Source organism: Pinus tabuliformis, chromosome 7 (assembly GCF_031772625.1).
Source record: "Pinus tabuliformis cultivar Carrire ecotype Pingquan chromosome 7, CPIR1, whole genome shotgun sequence".
Taxonomy (NCBI): Eukaryota; Viridiplantae; Streptophyta; class Pinopsida; order Pinales; family Pinaceae; genus Pinus; species Pinus tabuliformis.
In genome coordinates, this window is record NC_142293.1 from 79,344,512 (window position 1) to 79,366,639 (window position 22,128).

At 41.8% G+C, this 22,128-nt stretch overlaps 1 protein-coding gene across 2 annotated transcripts in view; it reads right to left on the reverse strand.

The window, feature by feature from the left end:
* The window catches only part of LOC149245285 (G-protein coupled receptor), a 278,843-nt gene that overhangs the window by 211,796 nt on the left and 44,919 nt on the right, over positions 1 to 22,128 (reverse strand). For both annotated transcript variants that reach the window (XM_089457738.1, XM_089457737.1), the window contains exons 3-4: positions 20,101 to 20,189; positions 19,913 to 19,951 (exon numbers count right to left, since the gene is read on the reverse strand). In XM_089457738.1, coding sequence (XP_089313864.1) covers positions 19,913 to 19,951; positions 20,101 to 20,189 — 128 coding nt within the window. The remainder of the gene's footprint in view (positions 1 to 19,912; positions 19,952 to 20,100; positions 20,190 to 22,128) is intronic.

A 22,128-nucleotide genomic window follows, 5' to 3' on the forward strand; every position in this document is an offset into this window, starting at 1 on the left:
AGCCTTTCGAGAAGATTGAAATGACGCGGGTCACGATCTTAGGCTTTACGTTGCTGATGGAAGCCAAGACAGAAGACGGTGGAATTAAAAAAAAATCGAATAACCTCGGCTTCTGGTCCAGCGGCTAAGATGCGATGATCAACAATTCCACGCTTATGGTATTGCGATAGCAGCGGAGATTCTGGTGCTTATACCCACCAGTAACACTAACCGCATTGATTGACAGCGCGAGGAAGCATCTGAATGAGACGGACCTCTGTCGGCCTGGAGATAACAGTCGACTGCCCGACGGTTCGTATACGACACACCTGAAAAATCGTCCGCTGGAGGAATTTAAATTTTCTCTCGACGTCTGAGGTTGCAGTCACGTCAGAACCTGTAGCGTTTGAACTATCTCATTCAGTCGACAGCATCCACGCAGAGATTCGAACCCGTAACCGGACAGAGAGAAAAATATAAAAATAGCTTTCAGATCTCAGACCAATCAGAACATGAACAAGCGTTCTTTGTAAATGGAGACGCTAACCCTTGGAGAAAAAAAAAATTTCGAATGTGGCCACGATAACAAAAAATCCAGACCCCTAAAGAGCAATTTCGAAATGAAACAAAATTTTTCAAACAGTGAAAAATTATTTCGAAAGAAACCTGTGCTCCGATACCATAAAACAGTGCGAACAACGCATATGGATTTCCAATCAATTAATTAATCATGAGCAAGCTGAAGCTCAATAATAATACAGAGATATTTACAATAATAGAAACATCAAGTTTCTATGTATAATATGGAAACAATCAGTTTCATCTAAGAAACTGCTAAAAGAATAAAAAATAGCAACAGCGAAAAGAATGAGCATTAAATACTAAAAAGGAATATTCTAATAATTATTGCCTTTAAGGACAAGTATGGAGATAAGAGAGAAGAAAGGCATCTATTTAAGGCTATCAGTGTCACAAAGAAGAAGGAAAATGAAACGGTAGAAGAGTTTAATAGGAGATTTAATGGTATTTTTAAAGAATTACCTCAATATTATAAGCCTCATGATAAATCTCTTTTGGATTTTTACATTGATGCTTTTAATATTCATACTTCTTATGAATTGAGACGTGCTAAATTCTTGACTATAAAGTTGCTCAGACTTTAGCTGAAGAGCTTGAAAAGGATAAGAAAGCATCTGGGAAGTCTGAAATCCCAGGTTTTGATAGGGCTTCAACCAAATTGAAAGAGCCTAAAGGAAAAGAGATTAAAGAATCTGATGATGATCCTATGCAAAAGTTGATGCAGAAACTTGAAAGCATGGAGCTAAATCAAGCTAAGTTAATATCTAATCATGCTAAGGAAATAAGTGCCTTGCAGTCTAGGTTGGTCCAAATGGAAAGATCTCAAGCACAGAACTTCCAACCTAGAAATAATAATAATAATGGAATAATAATGCTTGGCAGAGGAAAGGCCCATCTAATGAGCATAGACCGCCAAATCCTCTTGAATCTGCCAATCTTGTGGATGAAACTCCTCCTTATTATAGGGCCTGTGATGCTCTTCATGAAGAGGCTACTTGCCCCACTGTTAAGAGAATCATGGATAGTGGGATGCTTGGGACAAGTAATCAAATAAATGTGGTTGGCAAGGAATATTCATTATCTATGGAAGATTGGATGGAAGTTAAGGAAAATAGTCATGAGGTCAGGCCTTCTACATCTTCCTTTAGTATTAATAACTTTGATCATGAAAAGGATTTGATGGTTGAATTATTTGGTGAAAAGCCTTCTCCAGAGCAAGTCTTGGAGATTGAAATGTTGATTTGGGGTAGCATCGGATGTGCTCTAGCCACGAAATTTGTTGGAGAGGTTGGGGCACATGAGATCTCCAATACCAAAAAGGGTTTGGGTAGATTCTAAACAGTTCAAGAGATATTAAAATAATTAATATTTTTAATGAAATCCCTAAGTCTAAACTTAGGGAAAATAAAATATTAATGTGTATTAATATGAAACTATGTTAGAATGGTCCAAAAGACATGGATCAAGCCAGATCTAATCTTAGTCATTGATTATGGACTTAATATCTGCCGTTGGTATGTCAACAAGAAAAGAATAAGAGGAGGCTTGAGGGTCACTTGGAGAATACACCAGAGTGATCAGTCATTCTATTCTCTAGAGCGGGGTTTGCTAAGAGAGATAGAATTAGTGATCGAGAGTTGCATCTGAGAGACATTGAATACAAAGAGGCAGAGAGGCAGAGATAGTGTCGGGAGAGCAGCACAGTAGCTGGGGAGAGTGACGCAGAGCTAGCCAGGGCTCACGCAGGGCCACGTAGAGGCAGCCGAGAGCTGTGCAGAGCCTCAAAGAGGCCAACGTTGCTGACGCAAGGGGCCAGAGGGCTGACGCAGGGCCTCCTAAGGCTGACGCAAACCCATCCGAGGTGACACAGGGCCACCACTGGGCAGAGAGGGGCTGACACAGTCCAAGGAGGGGCTAACGCAGTCCAGAGAGAGGCTGACGTTGGGGTTTCTGTGGCAAATCGGTGCTGAGGAGCTGCCGGAAGTATTATTCGGGGTTTCAGCTAGGAGATTTGTCTCAAACTAAGAGGTATCACTGCCAAGGAAATTCTTTGTTGGGTAGCCCATTTTCGGCACCCAGATTGTACTATGATATTGCTTAATAAGAAAACCCTCAAATAGTTGCACCGGTTTTCCCACATTGGGTTTTTCCAGGGACATTGGTCCAACAATAATGGTGTCATATGGTGTGATTGTTTTTGTTTCCTTTAGTTGTTGATCTGTAATATGTTAAGCATGCACTAGCGTTTATTTTCAGTATTTACATTGTAAATAACTTGTTAAGTAACATAACAAGTATGTAGGAATAAATCAGATAAAGTGCATGGAGGGTTTCCAACTAAGTAGACTTAGAAACTTCAACATGGTATCAGAGCGTAATTGCAGATCACAGGAGGACTAAGGACATCAGCCGAGCGAAGCAATAGCAACAGAAAACAGTTGTCCCGAGGTGACAGAAGTTGTTTCTAGCAGAGCAGCAATAAGGGAAGGCTGACGTAGTGCCTGCGTCATCAAGGGTGAGTCGGGAAGAGGCAGCGCAGAGGCTAAGAAAGGCAAAGGGAGCCTCACGCAGAAGCTGGGAGGGCTGACACAGTTCGCTGAGGAGGCCGAGTTGCTGGTGCTGAGATTGCACAGAGCCTAGGAGCTCTCACCTTCAGGTTGCAAAGTGGAGCTGGTGAAGTATTGTAATCAGAATAGTACCTAAGAGAGCAAGGCCAAGAGGAGGGCGTTCCAAACGAGGGTTTATAGCCGAGGAACCCGGATCAATGGTGCGGTTGCACAAGACGATCAGAGAAGGAGGGCATCTCGACAGTGGCATAAGGATTTCCAAGAGGGAAATCAGGACTTAGAGGGAGTCCAAAAGAGAACTTCCAGACGGGAAGTAGAGACTCGGAGGAGTCGAACAGAGAACTTCCAAGAGGGAAGTAGAAAAGCATCATGGCACTACATGAAGTAAGAGACCAGGATAGACTGGACGGAGCGTCGAACTTCACAGTCTGGAAGGCCAGAATCTTATCCGTACATGATAGAAATCGTGTCAAGAACTTTGCCTTAAAAGTTATAGCTATCGCAATCGACCCCAATGATAATGAAAAGTACAAGGAGGCAATGGCGAGGGCCAAGAGCATCATCCTTAACGGGGTCAAGGACCATGTATTACCACACATTGCCGAGAAGGAAACGACATATGAGATATGGAAGGCCCTCAAGAAATTGTACTAGCATACTTTTGTGCAGATAAGAATGTTACTTGAGAATTAGTTGAGGTCATATCAGATGAAGAAAGAAGAACTGATCGACACTTCCTCGGAGGACTGAACGAGATTCGAGATCAGTTGACTGCTATCGAAGCCACGCCAGATCAGGAGTTGATGGTGAGGACGGCCCTGAATGCAGTCTTAGAAGACTGGGAGGTATTTGTCCAGAGTATACTGGGAAAGGGACACTTCCACCTTGGGATGAGACGTGGGCGGCTCTTCCCCAGGAAGAGATCAGACGGTAGTCGAAAACGGGTAGCAACAGCAAGGGGATCAAAGTCAAGCAGGAGGAGGAAGTTGTTGCCCTAGCATCTAAGGGAAAACAGGAAAAGAGGAAGAAGAAGGATCTCTCCAAGATAAAGTGCTTCCACTATTGGGAGCTGGGTCATTATGCGACCCAGTGTCCAAGGAAAAATAGTAATGGAGAGACTTCCGAGACTAAGGCAACGCCAACACAGGCAGAGAAGGAAGTGTGACAGACGATGACTATGCCATGAGTGCACACACACCACTTGAGCGGAAGTGAGTAGACATCGAGCTGTAGTCAGGCGGACTACAAGCGATGAGGGGCAGGATCCTCGAGGTACCTAGCCTCTTGGATTAGACCTTGTTATGGGAGGCCCGAAGAGGAGTAGCATGACTGGTTGAGTCAGGTAGAGATGGATGCGGATAAAGTGGCAAAGAGAGCTACAGTGCAATAGTCCCGAGACAGCGCGAGGCTAGCAGGCTGCAGCAATGTGAGAGGCACGGGAGTGTTGCACCAGTGCAGGATGGCACAGAGAGGTGTGCAACGGTGCGAGATGCAGGGAGTTGTTGCAGCAGCGCAGAGGTCAGAGAGGGAGCACTTGTCAGCGGCAGAGGGAGCTTCAACATCAAGAGGGTCTCTAGCCCAACAAAGAGGTCAGTTAGGAGATCAGTTACTTACTTCTCGGTAACTGAGTTGCAATGTAGTAGTGGGCAGCACGATGCAACATGATGAGAGGAGGTGCGGTGCAGATGCAGTGCTGGGAGAAAGGATCAGCAGCAGCACGGATGCAGAGGGCATTGTCGTACAGATCCAGCGATGGCAGTGGCAGAACCATGGGCAGTAGTACAGGATACAGCAGTGCAGAGGTTGGTGGGCAGCAGGCCTAGCATCAGCACAAGGACCGATGCTGGATGATCAGAGTAATACTCAATGAGGAGTATTGCTAGAGCATAGTCCTCACTAAGAGGGAGTGTTGATTTCGGGTAGCATCGGATGTGCTCTAACCACGAAATTTGGTGGATAGGTTGGGGCACATGAGATCTCACATACGCAGAAAGGGTTTGGGCAGATTCTAAACAGTTCAGGAGATATTAAAATAATTAATATTTTTAATGGAGTCCCTAAGTCTAAACTTAGGGAAAATAAAATATTAACATGTATTAATATGAAACTGTGTTAGAATGGTCCAAAAGACATGGATCAAGCCAAATCTAATCTTAGCCATTGATTAGGGACTTAAACTCGGCAGTTGATATGTCAACAGGAAAAGTATAAGAGGAGGCTTGAGGGTCACTTGGAGAATACACCAGAGAGATCAGTCATTCTATTCTCTAGAGCAGGGTTTGCTAAGAGAGATAGAATTAGTGATCCAAAGTTGCAACTGAGGGGCATTGAGTACAGAGAGCCAGAGAGGCAGGGATAGTGTCAGGAGAGCAGCGTAGTAGCCGAGGAGAGTGACGCAGAGCCATCCAGGGCTCACGCATGGCCACGTAGAGGCAGTCGGGAGCTACATAGAGCCTCAGAGAGGCCAATGTTGCCGACACAGATGGCCAGAGGGCTAACGTAGGGCCTCCTAAGGCTGACGCAGACCCATCTGGGGTGACGCATGGCCAACGCTGGGCATAGAGAGGCTGACGTTGGGGTTTCTGGGGCAGATTGGTGTTGAGGAGCTACCGGAAGGATTATCTGGGGTTTCATCCAAGAGATTTGTCTCAAACTGAGAGGTATTACTGCCAAGGAAATTCTTTGTTGGGTAGGCCAGTTTCGGCACCCAAATTGTACTCTGATATTGCTTAATAAGAAAACCCTCAGATAGCTACACCAATTTCCCACATTGGGTTTTTCCGGGGACATTGGTCCAAAAATAATGGTGTCATATGGTGAGATTGTTTCTGTTTCCTTTAGTTGTTGATCTATAATATGTTGAACATGCACTAGTGTTTATTTTTAGTATTTATATTGTAAATAACTCGTTAAGTAACATAAGGAGTAGGTAGGAATAAATCAGATAAAGTGCATGGAGGGTTTCTAACTAAGTAGACTTAGAAACTTCAACATGCAAAGGATAAAGGGTTAACTTATCAAAAAAGGAATAAGGATCAAAATGATAATCAAATTACCTCACGAAGTTTTAACCTTTGTTCAAGCTCTAGATTGGATGTTGATTTGGGAAGTTGGTTTAATAATGCAAAAATCTGGGTTCATGTCATCAAGGTATTGAAGATCCCTTCCCAAAAGGCTAAGTCATTAAAAGCCATTGAAGCTCCTCGTGTTAATGTTTCTCAAGAGAAGGCTCTTCAGACTGTCTATCAAGATGCCCCAATATATTTGCAAAGTATGGATTCTAGATAATAAAGATCGTCAACCATTTTTTATTACTTTGTTGGTTAATGGTTATAGATTGTATAATTGCATGTTGGATTTTGATGTCTCGACTTGTGTTATGACTAAGAGGGTCATGCAGCAGCTCAATTTGAGAATTTTTAGGCTTTACTACATCATATGTGCCATGGATTCTAAGAATATTGAAGTTCATGGGTTAATTAAGGATTTACAGGTTCATTTATCAGATTACCCTGTCATAATGATTGTAATGGAAATAGTTGTAGTTGATGTACCTAATGCTTGGGGTTCGTTATTGTCAAGGAAGTGGGCTTCTGATCTAGGAGGGATTATTCATATGAATTGATCATATGCTATGATTCCTTCTCCTACAGGTTTTGGATTCCTCGGACTTCATAGAGAGCCTGAAAGCAGATTCCATGTTGAAGATCCTAAGAGTCCCCATAATGAAACAATAAAGGAGCAACCTAGCCTTGGGAATTATGCCATTCTGTCTAACTCTATAAATCCCCCAGAGGTCAAGGTTGATGAGCAGGTGGTGTTGAAGAAAATGTAATTAGGTTACGAACATCATAAATATGAAATGTACTTTTGATTCTTGTATTTTGTAAAAGAAAGAAAAATGATTATTATTATTATTGAGCTTGGGTTTCTTGACCAAGAAATTTGTTTTATAGGTCAAGCACTAATTTGTTTTAGAGTTTCCACAACTCTCTGGCTCAAGTGTGTGCTTCTAAACACCAGCATCCTGCAAGTGATGCTTCAAGCCATTGCATTCCTCCTGAACACAATCTTCACATTCTGCATTGCAACACCTTCTTGGAGCTGTTTCAATGGCCTTCATGGCAGCTTTGGAGCTCTCTCCATAAGACTGTCCATAGCCAAGACCCAAATACTTAGGCCTTTCCTCAAGCATTATTGGTTCAACAATACCTTGTGCATGTTTTCCCAAGCCCTTTCCTTCATAGCCCATCTTGGACATTAGCTTGGAACCTATGCCTCTAGTATGTTTTTCAAAAGAACCAATATAAGCATTCTTAGAAGAATTTGAAGACAAACTGGAATGGCCTACCTCTTCTTCAAGCTGATACTTGACCAAGGCTTCTTTGGCAACAAAGAGCTGTGACTCCAACTCATGCATCCTCTTCAGGTTCATATTTGCAATATGAAGTTGCCTCTCCATTTCCTGCAGTCTGTCAGAAAGCAACTGCTTCTCTTCCTTCATGGAATTCAACTGCTCTCTAAGTATGTTGCTCTTCCTTCCATCCTCATACATTTCTCTCACCTTGTCCATCATGATGAACAAGTCTCGCTTCAAGTCTCCATCATAGAGTCTTGTGATGAAGGAGGAATTTGAGGAGTCACTTGTAGAAGTAGTCATTATACCAATGAACAAAAGAACTTCAAACAAGATTAATAAAGAGCTTATCTAAGCAAGCTTTTGCAACAAACCTCTTGTGCTTCAAGGATTTCCTTGAGGTCCTTTGGGATAGAAGAGTGTCTTCAGCCCTTCTTCCTTCTTGTCCTTCCTGGACTGAGCTATCAATAGCTTTCCCTTCACCTCTACAAACTCAAACAATAGTCAGTCTGCGAACAAGCATATAATCAACCTCTGACTGTTTAAACACCTTTTAGACAAACAATCTTTGCTCTATCAATCAAGCATTCTGATATAACCTTCTTTGAAGGTGAGGTTAACCAATCTTAAGCTCTGATACCACCTAATCTGAAAATGGAACACTTAGGCTTCTTGTCTAACTTACAAGATCCTTTCCCACTTCCAAAGCTTAAATATTCCCAAGTCTTATTGATTAACCAATGCGGAATTGATAATATGCTTGACAATATAGTGTATGCTTATGTTTGTTTTAAACTGTTCAGGTGTTGTAAATTAATTTGCTTAAACTGATATAAAGCAAATAGCAGCAATTAAAACAGTAGAGACAATGCAGCAATAAAACACACACACAGAACAGCAATATTAATTTGAAGTTCAACCAAAACTCTTGGGCTACATCTCCGTGAGCTCTAGTCAACTCGACTAGGCTCTTTGGGATTAAGGTAAAGTCCTTTTACAAGCTCCCTGGCTCAACTCCATTGGTTTTACACAGAAACAATGGGTTTAGACACCATTTTATCCCTGGCTCTTGAAGCTCTTGGCTCTATGGCTCTCGGCTCTCGCTCTAGCTCTTGGCTCTGGCTCTTCGGCTCTGGCTTCTTTGGCTCTCTGCAATGTACAGCTCCCTGGCTTTTCACTTGACCTCCAAGTGACTCCCTCGGCTGCTCTGCGCATTCGCTTTTTCTCTCTCGGCCTCTTTTTGCTTCTGCCTTTTTCTTCCTGCGCTCCTGTTCTCAATTGAGCTCTTTCTGTTCTCAATTGCCTTAGCTTCCTGTTTTGGCTTCGCTTTCTGCACTCTTGTCTCAGCACTGCTTCCTCCTTTTTTCTTTTTTTGTCATTCTGTGTCTTTAAGCCAATCGGCACTATCCGTTTGTTTCATTTTCTGGGCTCTGGCTCCCGGCCTCTGTCCGCTCAAATCCCCCTTTGAGCGTTAGCAATCATTGTTAAACGCCTTCAGGGATGGTGGCCACCTATTCTGTAACAAAAGGGACCATCGTTGCATTGAAATCCCCAAAAATAGTGTTCTCTGTTTACACAGAGAAACAATGTAAAACACAGGAAAAATCCGCCAAATCATTGTTTATCGGACTTCAAATATTATGAATTTCGCCCTATATTTCATCGGATCCGCCTTTAAATCGCTATCGCAAGTCGCATAGGCGCGGGTTCCTTTGTATTTTGGTTTATTGTTAAAAATCCCAAATACAAAGAAAATCCTGAAAAACGGCTCATATCGAACTTGAAATACTTATGTAGTGGCATTTACAACCCTTTCGGGTCCAGTCGCATCGCATCGGCGCAAATATATATATATATATATGGCCCCGCTCCGTCGTATTATTTCAACGCGATATTGCGATGCGATTGATCGCAATCGCATATCGCATGGACCCGGGGTCTTTCCATATGGCATGGCCTATGCCAACGCCAATCGCCACGCATCACATCGACCCAAGGTTCCGCCTTAGGTTATATACACACAAGCCCGCCTCCGACCCGATATGTCGAGGATCGACAATTGGGGGTGCTTCCCCTTTCCGCTTAAATCCGCTCTTTTTCCCTAGTCCGATGCGATTTCCCTTTTGAAGGGTTTTTTTGCCATTTTTAAAGGCTTTTGCCTCTTTTTCTAAGGAACAAAGGGCATCTTTTTTGAGCGATAACTTCTGCATCCTAAGTCCATTTTTGCCCATTCAAGTTGCAGTGGATTCAGAATGAAAATATCTCTGCAATGGGGCTATTTCCAGGAACTTCCTTGGACTTTTATTTTCCTCTATGAGGAACACTTAGACTTAGGAGTCTATCCAAAATCCATTTTGGATCAGCGTTTAGAGAGCAGTTTGGACTTATCGACATGACCCTTCCGGGAAGCGATCACAGCGAATCGAGAACACTGAGCTACCTTTCCCCCTGTCAAAGCTCACAGGTTTAGAGAATGATGTCGGAAAGGTCTTGAAGATAAGGGGCCTCTTGTGTAGTGTGTACCACAAGAGTAGGCCTCAGTTTGCATCCGACCCACAGTGTGGGACGTGGGTAGAGCCACCTATCTAGCCAATAGGTGTAGTGAGACTTGTCTGTGTGACTTGTCTAGGATGCAGGTGTTCCACCACTTGATGTTTAATGAAACTTGGTTGTGATTGATTCTTGTTTGTGTGACTTGTTTGAGTCTTGTCTATGTGATGCATGTGTTTTATCACTTAATTTTTGAGATGAAAATCGTTGAGTGTAATCCTTGTCTCTATGACATGTGATGATCCTTTCCACTCCAAATTTGTGTCAACTGGATGATTCTTCTTTAGATTTCTACTTCATTGTTACAAATGTTACAGAGCAAAGTTGAACTAAGATGAATGAAAGAGATCAGAGGAACCAAAGATATTTGACGCAGAAAGAAATTCCCCTCCCTAGTTGAGAGGGAGGGTTAAAATTTGGCAGCTCAGGGATGAATTTCTCCTAGAAGAAATCATATCTTTTAGTTCTATTTGAACCACTATAATAAAATTTTATTTCTGACAATTTTAATATGACTTTCCAAAAGCAATAAGTCACATCTCAATTTGGAAGTGACTTTCCAAAAATAGAAAGTCATATCTAAATGATCAAGGATGATCTCAACATATGGAATCCACTCTAAAATCAAATCAATCATGATTATACAAGTCAAGAATTAATATTTTATCCTTACTAGTATTATTATTATTATATTATTATTCATAAAATAGTCTAAAGTCATTCACCTTTAATGGATCAATAAAAACGAATTATCAATAGTCTCATGGAATAATTCAATTAAATTGAGAATCTCTTACTTGGTAAATTGAACCTCTCTCTTGGAATAAATAGCAACTCCACACTTAAGAGAATGTAACTCTCCCTCACTAATTCAATGTATGGAAAAAGTGTAACTCCTCATTAAATGCACTTGCAATTCCCTCGCTCAATTCAATTTGTAACGTTCACTAAATATTCTCTCATGTCTAAGTGTAACTCTCTCTCTCCCTAATTCGAATTGTAACTCCTCATGACAAGTGTACATCTCTCTTTATTCTTGGGATGAGTTACACTTCTCCTCAAGTAACTCCTCCCTCATGGAATTTGATTCTCCTATTGTTGGCTTAAGGCATGAATTCATTTTGCAACTCCTCTCCTTTCTCATCTATTTAGGCAAGAGCAAGTGAGAGTTGAGTGTAGCATGTTCATTGTGAAGGAGAGCAAGTGTTGAGTGTGTGCAAGAGAAATGTGAGAGAAAGTAAAGAGCAAGAACAAGGGATGAGTCGGAGCAAGTGTGAAGGACAAGATTTGATCAAGATAAGAATGAGATCTTCAAGCAAAGAGCAAGAGCACTTCGGTTGCAAGTTGATCAGGCATTGATGACTTTATTCATTATCATTCTCTCTGTCTTTGTACTTTGCTGAACAATTGAAGAAATATAATAGAAAAAAAAATCATTTGGGTTTTCCCCCTTGAGGGATTTTGCCTTGATCATTCGACATAAATCTCAATGTCTCATATTTGTGCTTGGTTATCTTCATATGATCCTTAAGTTTATGTTCTATCTACAATTGTTGATTTGAAATGTTTTGAGGAAATATGCATTTTAGGTGATTGTAACAGCATAATACATTCATTTTTCTACAAAGTACATTCAACTTTCTGCAAAGTACATTCAATTTTTTGCATAGAACTTTCAAGTTTCTTCAAAGAATTTTTTAAGTTTCTGCATAGAACTTTCAGATTTTAACACACTTGTGGGTTCCACTGCCAAATTTAGCGCATTTCTAAATTTAGCAGAACACTTCCATCTCCAACTTCAATCAACATTCTCCAACCTTCATAGCCTCATCCAAGTAAGCTATCCAAAGGGTTGTCTCCTTCCCAAAAATGCAAGCAACACCCCACGTCTCTTTTCATGCGGGCATGTTGTTGGAATTTCTAAGTCTAACTGTTAGAAATCCTTCCTGCACTTTCTGATTTATTTCTTCCTACTTGTTTTGTTAATTAACAAGTTATTTACCATGTAAATACTGAAAATAAATACGAGTACAGGCTTAACACATACAAATCATCAACTGAAGGAAAAAAACAAACACACAAGTGACACCGGTATTTTTGGACTAGTGTCCTAGGAAAAACCGAATGTGGGAAAACCGGTGCAACTATCTGAGGGTTTTATTATTAAGCAGTTTCAGAATACAATCGGGGTGCCAGAAATGGCTCACCCAACAGAGAATGCCCTCGACAATAGTACCTCTCATTCGGAGACAGATATTGCCCCACGAAATCTCCCAGTGTTAACCTCTAGGGTCAGCGTCAACCTCTCTAGCCCAAGGTCTACCCAGTGTCAGCCTCTCTCGCCTAGCGTTAGCCTCTCGGGGCTCTGCGTCAGCCTCTGGAGGCTCTACGTCACCCACGTTGGCCCTCCTCAGGCTCTGCGCAGCTCGTGGCTACTTCTGCGTGGCCTCTAGTTGGCTCTGCGTCAACCCTCTCCTGGCTTCTGCGCTGATGCTCCCGATACTATCTCTACCTCTCTGCTACTGCATTCATTGCCCCTCAGTTGCAACTCTGATCACTCCTTCGATTTCCTCAGCAAGCCCTGCCCCAGAAAATCGAATTCTTGATCAACTCGGTGTGTTCTCGAAGTGATCCTCAAGCCTCCTCTTATACTTTTCTCGTTGACAATTCAACGGCCGAGATCAAGTCCCTAATCAACGGCTAAGATTAGATCTGGCTTGATCCATGACTTTTGGACCATTCTAACTCAGTTTTATATTAATTCACATTAATATTTTTATTTACCTAAGTTTAGACTTAGGGACTCCATTAGAAATATTAATCATTTTAATATCTCCCAAACTAGTTGGATTTTTCCCAAACCATTTCTGCGTATTGGAGATCTCATGTGCTTTAGTCTCTCCACCAATTTTCATGGCTAGAGCACATTCAATGCTACCCCAAATCAACACTCCCTCTTAGCGAGGACTGTGCTCTAGTAATACTCCTCACTGAGCATCACCCTGATCATCCGGCATCAGTCCCTGTGCTGATGCTAAGTCTGTTGCCTAACATCCTCTGCACTGCTACATCATGTACTGCTACCCATGGCCCTACCACTGTTGCATCTGTACGGCAGCTTCCTCTGCATCCATACTGCTGCCTATGGCCCTGCCATTGCCACTGCTACATCTGCATTGCAACCCCTCTCCATCATGTTGCATCGTGCTACCCATAGCACTGCCACTGCTAACTGTTGCACTGCAACTCAGCTACGGAGAAGTAAGTAATTGATCTCCCAACTCTGACATCTTCGTCATGGCTAGAAACACTCCCAATGTTGAAGCTCCCTCTGTCACTGACAAGTGCTCCCTCTCTGACCTCTGTGTTGCTGCAACAACTTTATGCATCTCGCATTGTTGCCTCACGCTGTCCTAGGACTCCTGCACTGTAGCTCCCTTTGTCGCTCCATCCGCATTTGTCTCTACCGGCATCCGCCAGTCCTGCTACTCTTCTTCGGGGCTCTCGTAGCAAGGTATAATCCAAGAGGTTGGGTACCTCAAGGATCCTGCCCCTCATCGCCTGTAGTCTGTCTGACTACAGCTCGATGTCTCCCCACTTCCTCTCAAGTGGCGTATGAGCACTCATGGCACAGTCATCATCTGTCTCCACTTCTTTCTCCGCCCTTGTTGGCACAGCCTTGGTCTCAGAAGCCTCTCCCTTGCTCTTCTTCCTCAGACATTGGCTCGCATAGTGACCCAGTTCCCCACAGTGGAAGCATTTGACCTTGGAGAGGTCCTTCTTCTTTTGTTTCTCCTGCTTTCCCTCAGATGCTAGGGCAGCATCCTCCTCTTCCTCCTTGATTCTGACCCCCTTGCCGCTGCTTCCCGCCTTGGTTAGCCTTTTGATCTCTTCTTGACGAAGAGCCGCCCACAGTTCCTCCCAATCTGGAAGGGTCGACCTGCCCAGTATGCTCTGGACAAATACCTCCCAATCCTCTGAGACTGCGTTCAATGCGGTCCTCACCATCATCTCCTCATCCGACATGGCCCCTATGGAAGTCAGCTGATCCCAAATCTCCTTCAATCGACCGAGGAAGGTGTCTATTTGTTCTCCCTTCTGCATCTAGTATGACCGTAGTTGATTTTCCAGTAGCATCTTCCTCTACACGGAAGTATGTTGATACAATTTCGTCAGGGCCTCCCACATCGCATTTGTCGTGTCCTTTTCAGCAATATGTGGTACTACATGGTCCTTGACCCCGTCAAGGATGATGCTCTTGGCCCTCACCATTGCCTCCTCGTACTTTTCGTTCTCATCCGGGTCAACTGGGACCGCTACCGTGTTCAAGTCGAAGTGCTTGAAACAATTCCTATCTAGAACGGACAAGATCCTGGGCTTCCAGACTAAGAAGTTTGAGGCTCCGTCCAGTCTGTGTTGATCTCTTACCCTGTTCACTGCCATTTCGTTGCTCCTCTTTGGACTCTTCTGAGTCTCTCTTCTTCCCTCCTGGAAGTTCTTTGTGTGACTCCCTCTGAGCCTCGATTTCCCTCCTGGAAACCCCTCTGCCAATGTTGAGATACACCCACTCCGATCGTTAGTGCAGCTGCACCACTGATCTGCATTTCTTGGCCAGAAATCCTCAGCAGCAACTCCATCCTCCTTGGTCTTACCCTGTTAGGTACTGTTCTGACCACAGTACCCCACCAACTTCACTTTGCAACTTACCCACAACCTCCTATGCCCTAACAAACTGAAGGTTAGAGCCTCTAGGCTCTGTGCAATCCCGACACCAGCAAAATCTGCACCTGCTGGCCACGGGCGTCAATCCTTCCTCACTGAGAAAGATGATCGAGCACTGTGTAGGTCAGGTCTGCTCCTCTCTGCCATTGCACTGATCCTCTTCCCCGCCCGAACTGAGGACGCAGGCACTGCGTCACCCCTTGTTGCTTTTCCGCTAGGAACACCTTCTGTCACTCGGGACAATTGTTTCTGTTGTTGCTGCTCTGCTCGACAGATGCCCTCAGTTATCTTGTGATCTGCAACCACGCTCTGATACCATGTTGGAATTTCTAAGTCTAACTGTTAGAAATCCTTCTTGTACTTTTTAATTTATTTCTTCCTACTTGTTCTGTTAATTAACAAGTTATTTACCATGTAAACACTGAAAATAAATACGAGTATAGTCTCAACACATACAGATCATCAACAGAAGGAAAAAAAACAAGCACACAAGTGACACTGGTATTTTTGGACTAATGTCCCCTGAAAAACCCAATGCGGGAAAACTGATGCAGCTATCTGAGGGTTTTATTATTAAGTAGTTTCAGAATACAATTTGGGTGCCAGAAATGGCTCACGCAACAGAGAATTCTCTCGGCAGTAGTACCTCTTAGTCGGAGACAGATATCAACCCAAATCTTCCCCACGAAATCTCCCAACGTCAACCTCTAGGGTCTGCGTCAGCCTCTCTGGCCCAGTGTTTGCCCAGCGTCAGCCTCTCGAGGCTCTGCATCAGCCTCTGGAGGCTCTGCGCAGCTCCTGGCTGCTTCTATGTGGCCTCTAGTTGGCTCTACGTCAACCCTCTCCTGGATTTTGCGTTGATGCTCCCGATACTATCTCAGCCTCTCTACTACTGCATTCACTGCCCCACAGTTGCAACTCTGATCACTCCTTCGATTTCCTCAGCAAGCCCTGCCCCAGAAAATCGAATTCTTGATCAACTCGGTGTGTTCTCCAAGTGACCCTCAAGCCTCCTCTTATACTTTTCCCGTTGACAATTCAACGGCCGAGATTAAGTCCCTAATTAACAGCTAAAATTAGATCTGGCTTGATCCATGACTTTTGGACCATTCTAACTGAGTTTTATATTAATTCACATTAATATTTTATTTTCCCTAAGTTTAGACTTAGGGACTCCATTAAAAATATTAATTATTTTAATATCCCCCAAACTGGTTAGATTCTGCCCAAACCATTTCTGGGTATTGGAGATCTCATGTGCTTTAGCCTCTCCACCAAATTTCGTGGCTAGAGCACATCTGATGCTACCCCAAATCAACACATGTGAGGCTTCACAGTGGGCAAATCCAACCTTCAAAAATTTCCAAGATCCTTTATTACTAGGCCTCCTCATGCAAAACGAGACTCCATGTTCTAGTGTAAAGTCATCTTAGCCAAGTATTGTATCAACCTTGCTTTCATACTTATCATTATGGATCAGCTCTAGACCATTTTCATAGTACATGTCGGCCATGTCATCAAATAAAACACCCAAAATTTTTTCCAAAGGTCGGCTTCAATAAGTTCGGTTCAAATATAGGCTAGCTCTGGTCACTAAGTAAGATCAACGCATAAACCTCTATATATATATAATCCACACTTCTCACACTATAATCTTTCTTCTGATCCTAACCTTGCTTCTGCCATGGGTCTGTGGTCAAATATGAATCACTGTTCAAACAATCCTAACGATTTGTTCACTAGGATATCAGGGTAATAAAGGGTTGTCGATGATGATCTGAAACAAGGCCTTCATAGGTAATGAAACCCCCTAATTCTGGCAATGAGTAGATGAAGGAGATTGCTTATTTTCTGTTGACTCCCTTCAACTATATTGTTGGGACATGCACACTTGAGCTTAATGAGCATGGTTGCTTTAGCCCTCAATCTTCTTCATTTGGAATGTCAAGATGCATGTATTTTTCATATTCAGAACTGCAAAAACAAAATAACTTGGTGACTCTGCAAGTGGTCTCATTATACATACTCCATTGTGCTAGTTTTTGTAGCATCGGATGTGTTCTAGCCATGAAATTTTTTGTAGAGGCTAGAATACATGAGATCTCCAAAACCCTTTTCTGGAAATTCTGCCTAAAAATAACTTAATTAGATTATTAACCAATTCTTTAATGTTTCCTAAGTCTAAACTTAGAAAAATTGGTTAATTAATCAGAGTTAATTATGTCAAGGTGTGAATGATCTAGAAAGTCACACGGATCGACTCCAAGATGATCTTAGCCATCGATTATGTTTTAATCTTGGTCGTTGGCGCTCCAACAGAGGATTATAAGAGGAGGTCGATGTGGTGATGGAGAAGACACTGGAGAAGTTCGATTTCATGAGCAGATCGATTTCCTGAGTAGCAGCAATCGGTTGTCGGAGAGAGAGCTAGTGAGATCAAAGCAATGATAGAGGGGCAGAGATAGTGAAGCCGGAGAAAGGATTCCAGATCCGGTGAGTACATTTGCAGAGAGGCGGAAGAGCCAAAAAGAGGCTGACGATGGGGCAGCGCAGTAGCCTCTAGATGCAAAGTCGATTTGCTAGGAGAGATTGACGTTTTCAGTTCTAGAGGCCGGGAAGGAGTCCTAGAGTGTCAGAGAAGCATCTTTCTGGTCAGCAAAAGGCAAAACAACTTCGTCAGAGTCCAGTGCGAGGCTAGACGTCCAGCCAGCTACATAGAGCAGCGCAAAGGCTGACGCAGAGGCTCAGAAGGTTGAAATTCTGAAGGCAAGTTGTGACGAGAGATTGCCTGTGGGGTGAGGAAAATTCCTCACCAGATTTTTGCCAATATTTCTCCGTAGGATTGCTAGTTTCGACATCCATTTGTACTCAGATTATTTCACTGTTGCTTAATAATAAAACCCTCAGCTGCTGCACCGGTTTTCCCAAATTCGGTTTTTCCAGGGACTTTTCTTCAAAAATAACTGTGTTATTTTTATGTGTGTGTGCTAGCATTTCTTCCACGTTTATTCTTCCACAGTTTTATTTGTGTAGATTGCAGTGTGATTTATTCAGTGTTTGCTGTAACAAACAGTAAATAAATTGTTAAATTAAATTAACAATTAGGAGAATAATTTCCAGTTGCCACAATAGGATTCCAGTTTGGAATTTTCACACATTGTACATATTTTGATGCTAACCCAACATCCCATTTCACCTTCTTGTTAAACAACCTTTTCTAGAGGCTGAACTGTTTATGCATAGGCAAGGCATGCAAAAGGGGTATTTACTGCTCAACCAAGGCAAATTATAGCGCTCTAAACAGCAATTTTACATATGAATTCCATATCATCAAAAATGTTGTCCAGCAATCATTAACACTGGAATTTCACGCACTCTTCTACATGGTTTATGTTATCCTCTAGTTCCAAAGCTGAACCAAGGCAACCAAGAGTTCTTGGTGAATGAAAAAGTTATGGGAAAAGTCGATCTTTCCATCATTCTGTGGGGATACCAGGTATATGTAACACCTTTCCTCCATCTTAAAGAGCTCATCTTTAGTCTTCTGAAACTCAAGTACTGCAGCAACAATTTCTGCCTTATCAATTTGATCAAACATTCAGATTTGTCACCTGCTTGCTTTTCCCTCATACAAGGAGCTTAGTACCTTCAAAATCAGGTACAGAAGGATGGGGAAGCTCCATTCCATTCATGTTTTATCTTATCTTCCTCTAGCACCCTGTTTTTTTATCCTTATCATCTTCTTGTTCAGACTTGCTGAGATCAGTAGTAAAAGCTGGCCTGTGGACCCCAAGGTCTTACCCAACAATGGTGGATAACAGGCCCCTTCACAATTGTAGATGATTCTAATGAGAAGCCTATATCGCAATCCCCTCACTCATCCTCAGCAACCAGCTCCATCTCCATAAGGCCTCTTGATATCCTCTCCTTTGTTCAGCATCAAGACATTCTTGTACTTGAGTCTTGCACCTTATTTTATATCTCCTCTTAGCTATATATTTCAGGTTTATCTAGACACACATTTCATCCTTTTTGTTTCCAATATTGACCTAGGAGTTGCTTTTGCACTCCCACTTTATATCTATACTGATGTAATATATTAGTCCCATTGGACTACATTTGTGGTCATTTGTTGGATACAAAACATTATCATATATATCTTATATTCCAATTCCTGTGTAGAAAACCCTAACAGAGTAGGCACATGACTAATTCAAATGATTCTGACCATACCTAAAAAGAATAGGATTTGTATCTTTTATATCATTTACATACAATTGTATTGCATAGTCCACAAAATTATATTGTGCTTCACCCAGCAAACATAATAAATTAACTCGCTTACAAAGTTACAAACTAATACAAATTTCAATCTGACATTGATTTTTATAAGAATTTGTTTTCCCTTTGGCAACTTTTTTAAGAAAATGTCAAGCAAACTTCTAGTTTGCACTGGTAAGAATCAAGATTGACAATTGCAGTTGCTACAATCGACACATATTTTTCCCCTTGCTAGCCACAATTCTCTTCTTTATAAAGAAGCCTGTCACTAAAGCAGAACAGAACCACTTTAGCCAACAGTTTCTTTTGTCTTTGGTTTTAGAAGTCTACAACAGTCATGATATTTTCAATATTGCACAAGACACATCCTTGTACCTGTGGGACTCGTTCCCCTAGTTACCCTATTGCTAAGGGCAAGATGCCATGATTGGGACACCCCCAATGGGCAGAGAATGGTCTCAGGATTGTTGGTGACATCCCGAACATCCCCTTTTAGTCCCCTGCCCAAACAAGGGACATCCTATTTCGGTGCCAAATAGGCCAAGTAAGAGAATGAAAACAGATATAATTTTGAGGTATCCTAGGTAGATTTTGGAGAGCTTTTAGAAATATTCAATTTTTTAGAAATGATTTCTTTTTCATCCTGGGGAAATTTGGGGTGAGCTTGCCATCATCCCCCATGTCCCTGAAACTCGTGCAACATAACATCTTTATATTTACCTCATTGTGGTTATCATTTATAAAATTATATACAATGATCCATCTTTGTCCTTCCAACCCCTTTTATCATCCAATTATTTGAAAGGATGGAACCCAAAAAAATATGTTTAGCAGAAGGGAACCTGATGTAACAAAGAAAATATATAACATAACATACCTTTCCTTCATATTCAAATTTCTTGCCAACTAGATTAGTCTGAACTGAAGTCAAGAGATAACATTTTAGACACTTCATTTTAACATAGAATAATTCATTGCTAACTAGGACTAGTCAACCACATATGGCACTGAATTATAAATAGACATGAAGTACAAACTAAATGGGAAAAATAAAGTTAAGGATACAAAGTCATAAATATAGTCATTTTTGTCAACAACATAGCAATTTGATCCAGGTGCTGTGTTGGCCAAGGGAAGCTTCAAAAGTAGTAAAACTGCACATGAAAGGAAAAATAAAAATATCATCATCTTGCAAAGTACCTTATCAACAAAGGCTAAAGTTAAGATGTTGATGGAAAACTGAGTGAACCACAGATCTGAAACAATCCTGCAAGCATTAAACTATACTTAAGAACTAATTTTAAACAATTCAGGAAACCCACACAGCAATTTGTACTTTGTATTTAGCCCTTCACTCTTGAAGCTAGTGGTAGCTTCGGAAGGTCTTCTACATAGGCTTTGTGTCATGGCATGAGGAAGACATTATTTACCTCTTCTAGGTGCTCGCTTGGCGGAGTAAGTGATTTATGTCTTCTTTCCCAAGTCTAACTTAAGAAAGGTACAATAATTAAAGTCAATTAATTATTGTGGACTATTAAGATATTTTCTAAGGATAGATAATTTAATTATTTAAGTTACTTAGAAATAATATCAACCACTGATCTCCAAGATGATTCTAGAAGGGAGATTAGGGTTAGGGGTTTGGGCTTAACGAAGATTATAAAGGAGACCTAGCAGAGAGATGAAGACACTAAGTCATCATGAAGAGAGTGATTTTCTCTAAGAGCGAGTAGCTCTGTGAACTAGAGCACAGAGAAGGAGAAGTGCAAGTGGATTGAGGGTGAGTCCAGGAGGCCGAGTGAAGGAGATTGCAGGATCGATTTGTTGGAGTGGGATCGATTTGATTTGGAGGAGGCCAAGTTGTTGGAGGGTCGAGATTTTCCTAGTGCACAGTAGTGGCATGCAAGGAGGGTGCAAGTCGATTTTGTTGGTTGAGTATTTGGGCCAATTTCATTAGGCTGATTTCTTCCGGAGGTCGATTTCTTAGAGACTAAATTCATTTTGTGGGTCCAAAAACCCAAATTTTCCCGATTAATAGATGACGGAGAATTCTTGTGGGTGAATTATTTTTGCCATGTGTGATTGATCTCTCTGATTTAAATTCTGTTGCATATATTTATTTCTAAAAGTTTAAAATACCAGTAATTTTGTTTTTTGATAATTCAACGTTTATTTGGCTAAATAAATAAATTGTTGGTAATAAAATAAATTGTCGTGAAAAAATAAACCTGGCTAGTATTTGAAATTTAAAATGGTATCAAAGCATTCTAGAAGACTCTGAGAGAGAGATCTGAGATCATGAGAGTTTGCAGCAACGAGTTTCCTTTTTTGCAGCAGGGTTTTGTGGTCGTGGTTGATTTGCGGAGATGGCATCATTGAGCAATTTGCGATATGAAGACAGGTTGGATGGGGCAGCAAATTTCAGTACATGGAAGGAGTGAATTACCATGATTCTGAAGATGAATGGTTCGTGGGATATTGTGAGTTGAGACATTCAGGTTCCTTGAGATCCAAACCTTGCAGCGGAGCATAAACTCAAAGAAATGAAAGCAAACTACATAATTTTGGATGGTGTGAGGGATCACATAATTCCTCACATATCAGGGAAGGAAACCAGACCTCAGATGTGGGTAGCTCTGACCGGTATTTATTAAAGTTCCGATGAAAACAGAAAAATGATGCTATGGGAGAAATTAAATAGCATCAAAATGAACAGATCTCTTAGGAGAAGTTGGATTCAAGGCATTGGAGAAGCCCAAACCAAGAAGATATCCATCAATCTTGGCATACCATGCGCATAGAACTTGCTTCAACCTACGTACATGGGAATATTCAGCTGCATTCAGGCCGTTGGATTTGAGCAAACATCACAAGTGGTTGTCTAAGTTCAATGGTAACGATGCCACCACCACAAAGAAACATATTAATGAGTTTTATTGGGTAGTGAGTGCCAAGTTGTTAATGGAGGAAGATGTATTCATGATGTTGTTTGCCTTAACCTTTGATAGAAATGCTATGGATTGGTACCTTAGTTTGCCCCAAGGTAATATTTTTGATTGGGATACCTTTCACAAAGCATTCAAGAAAAGATGG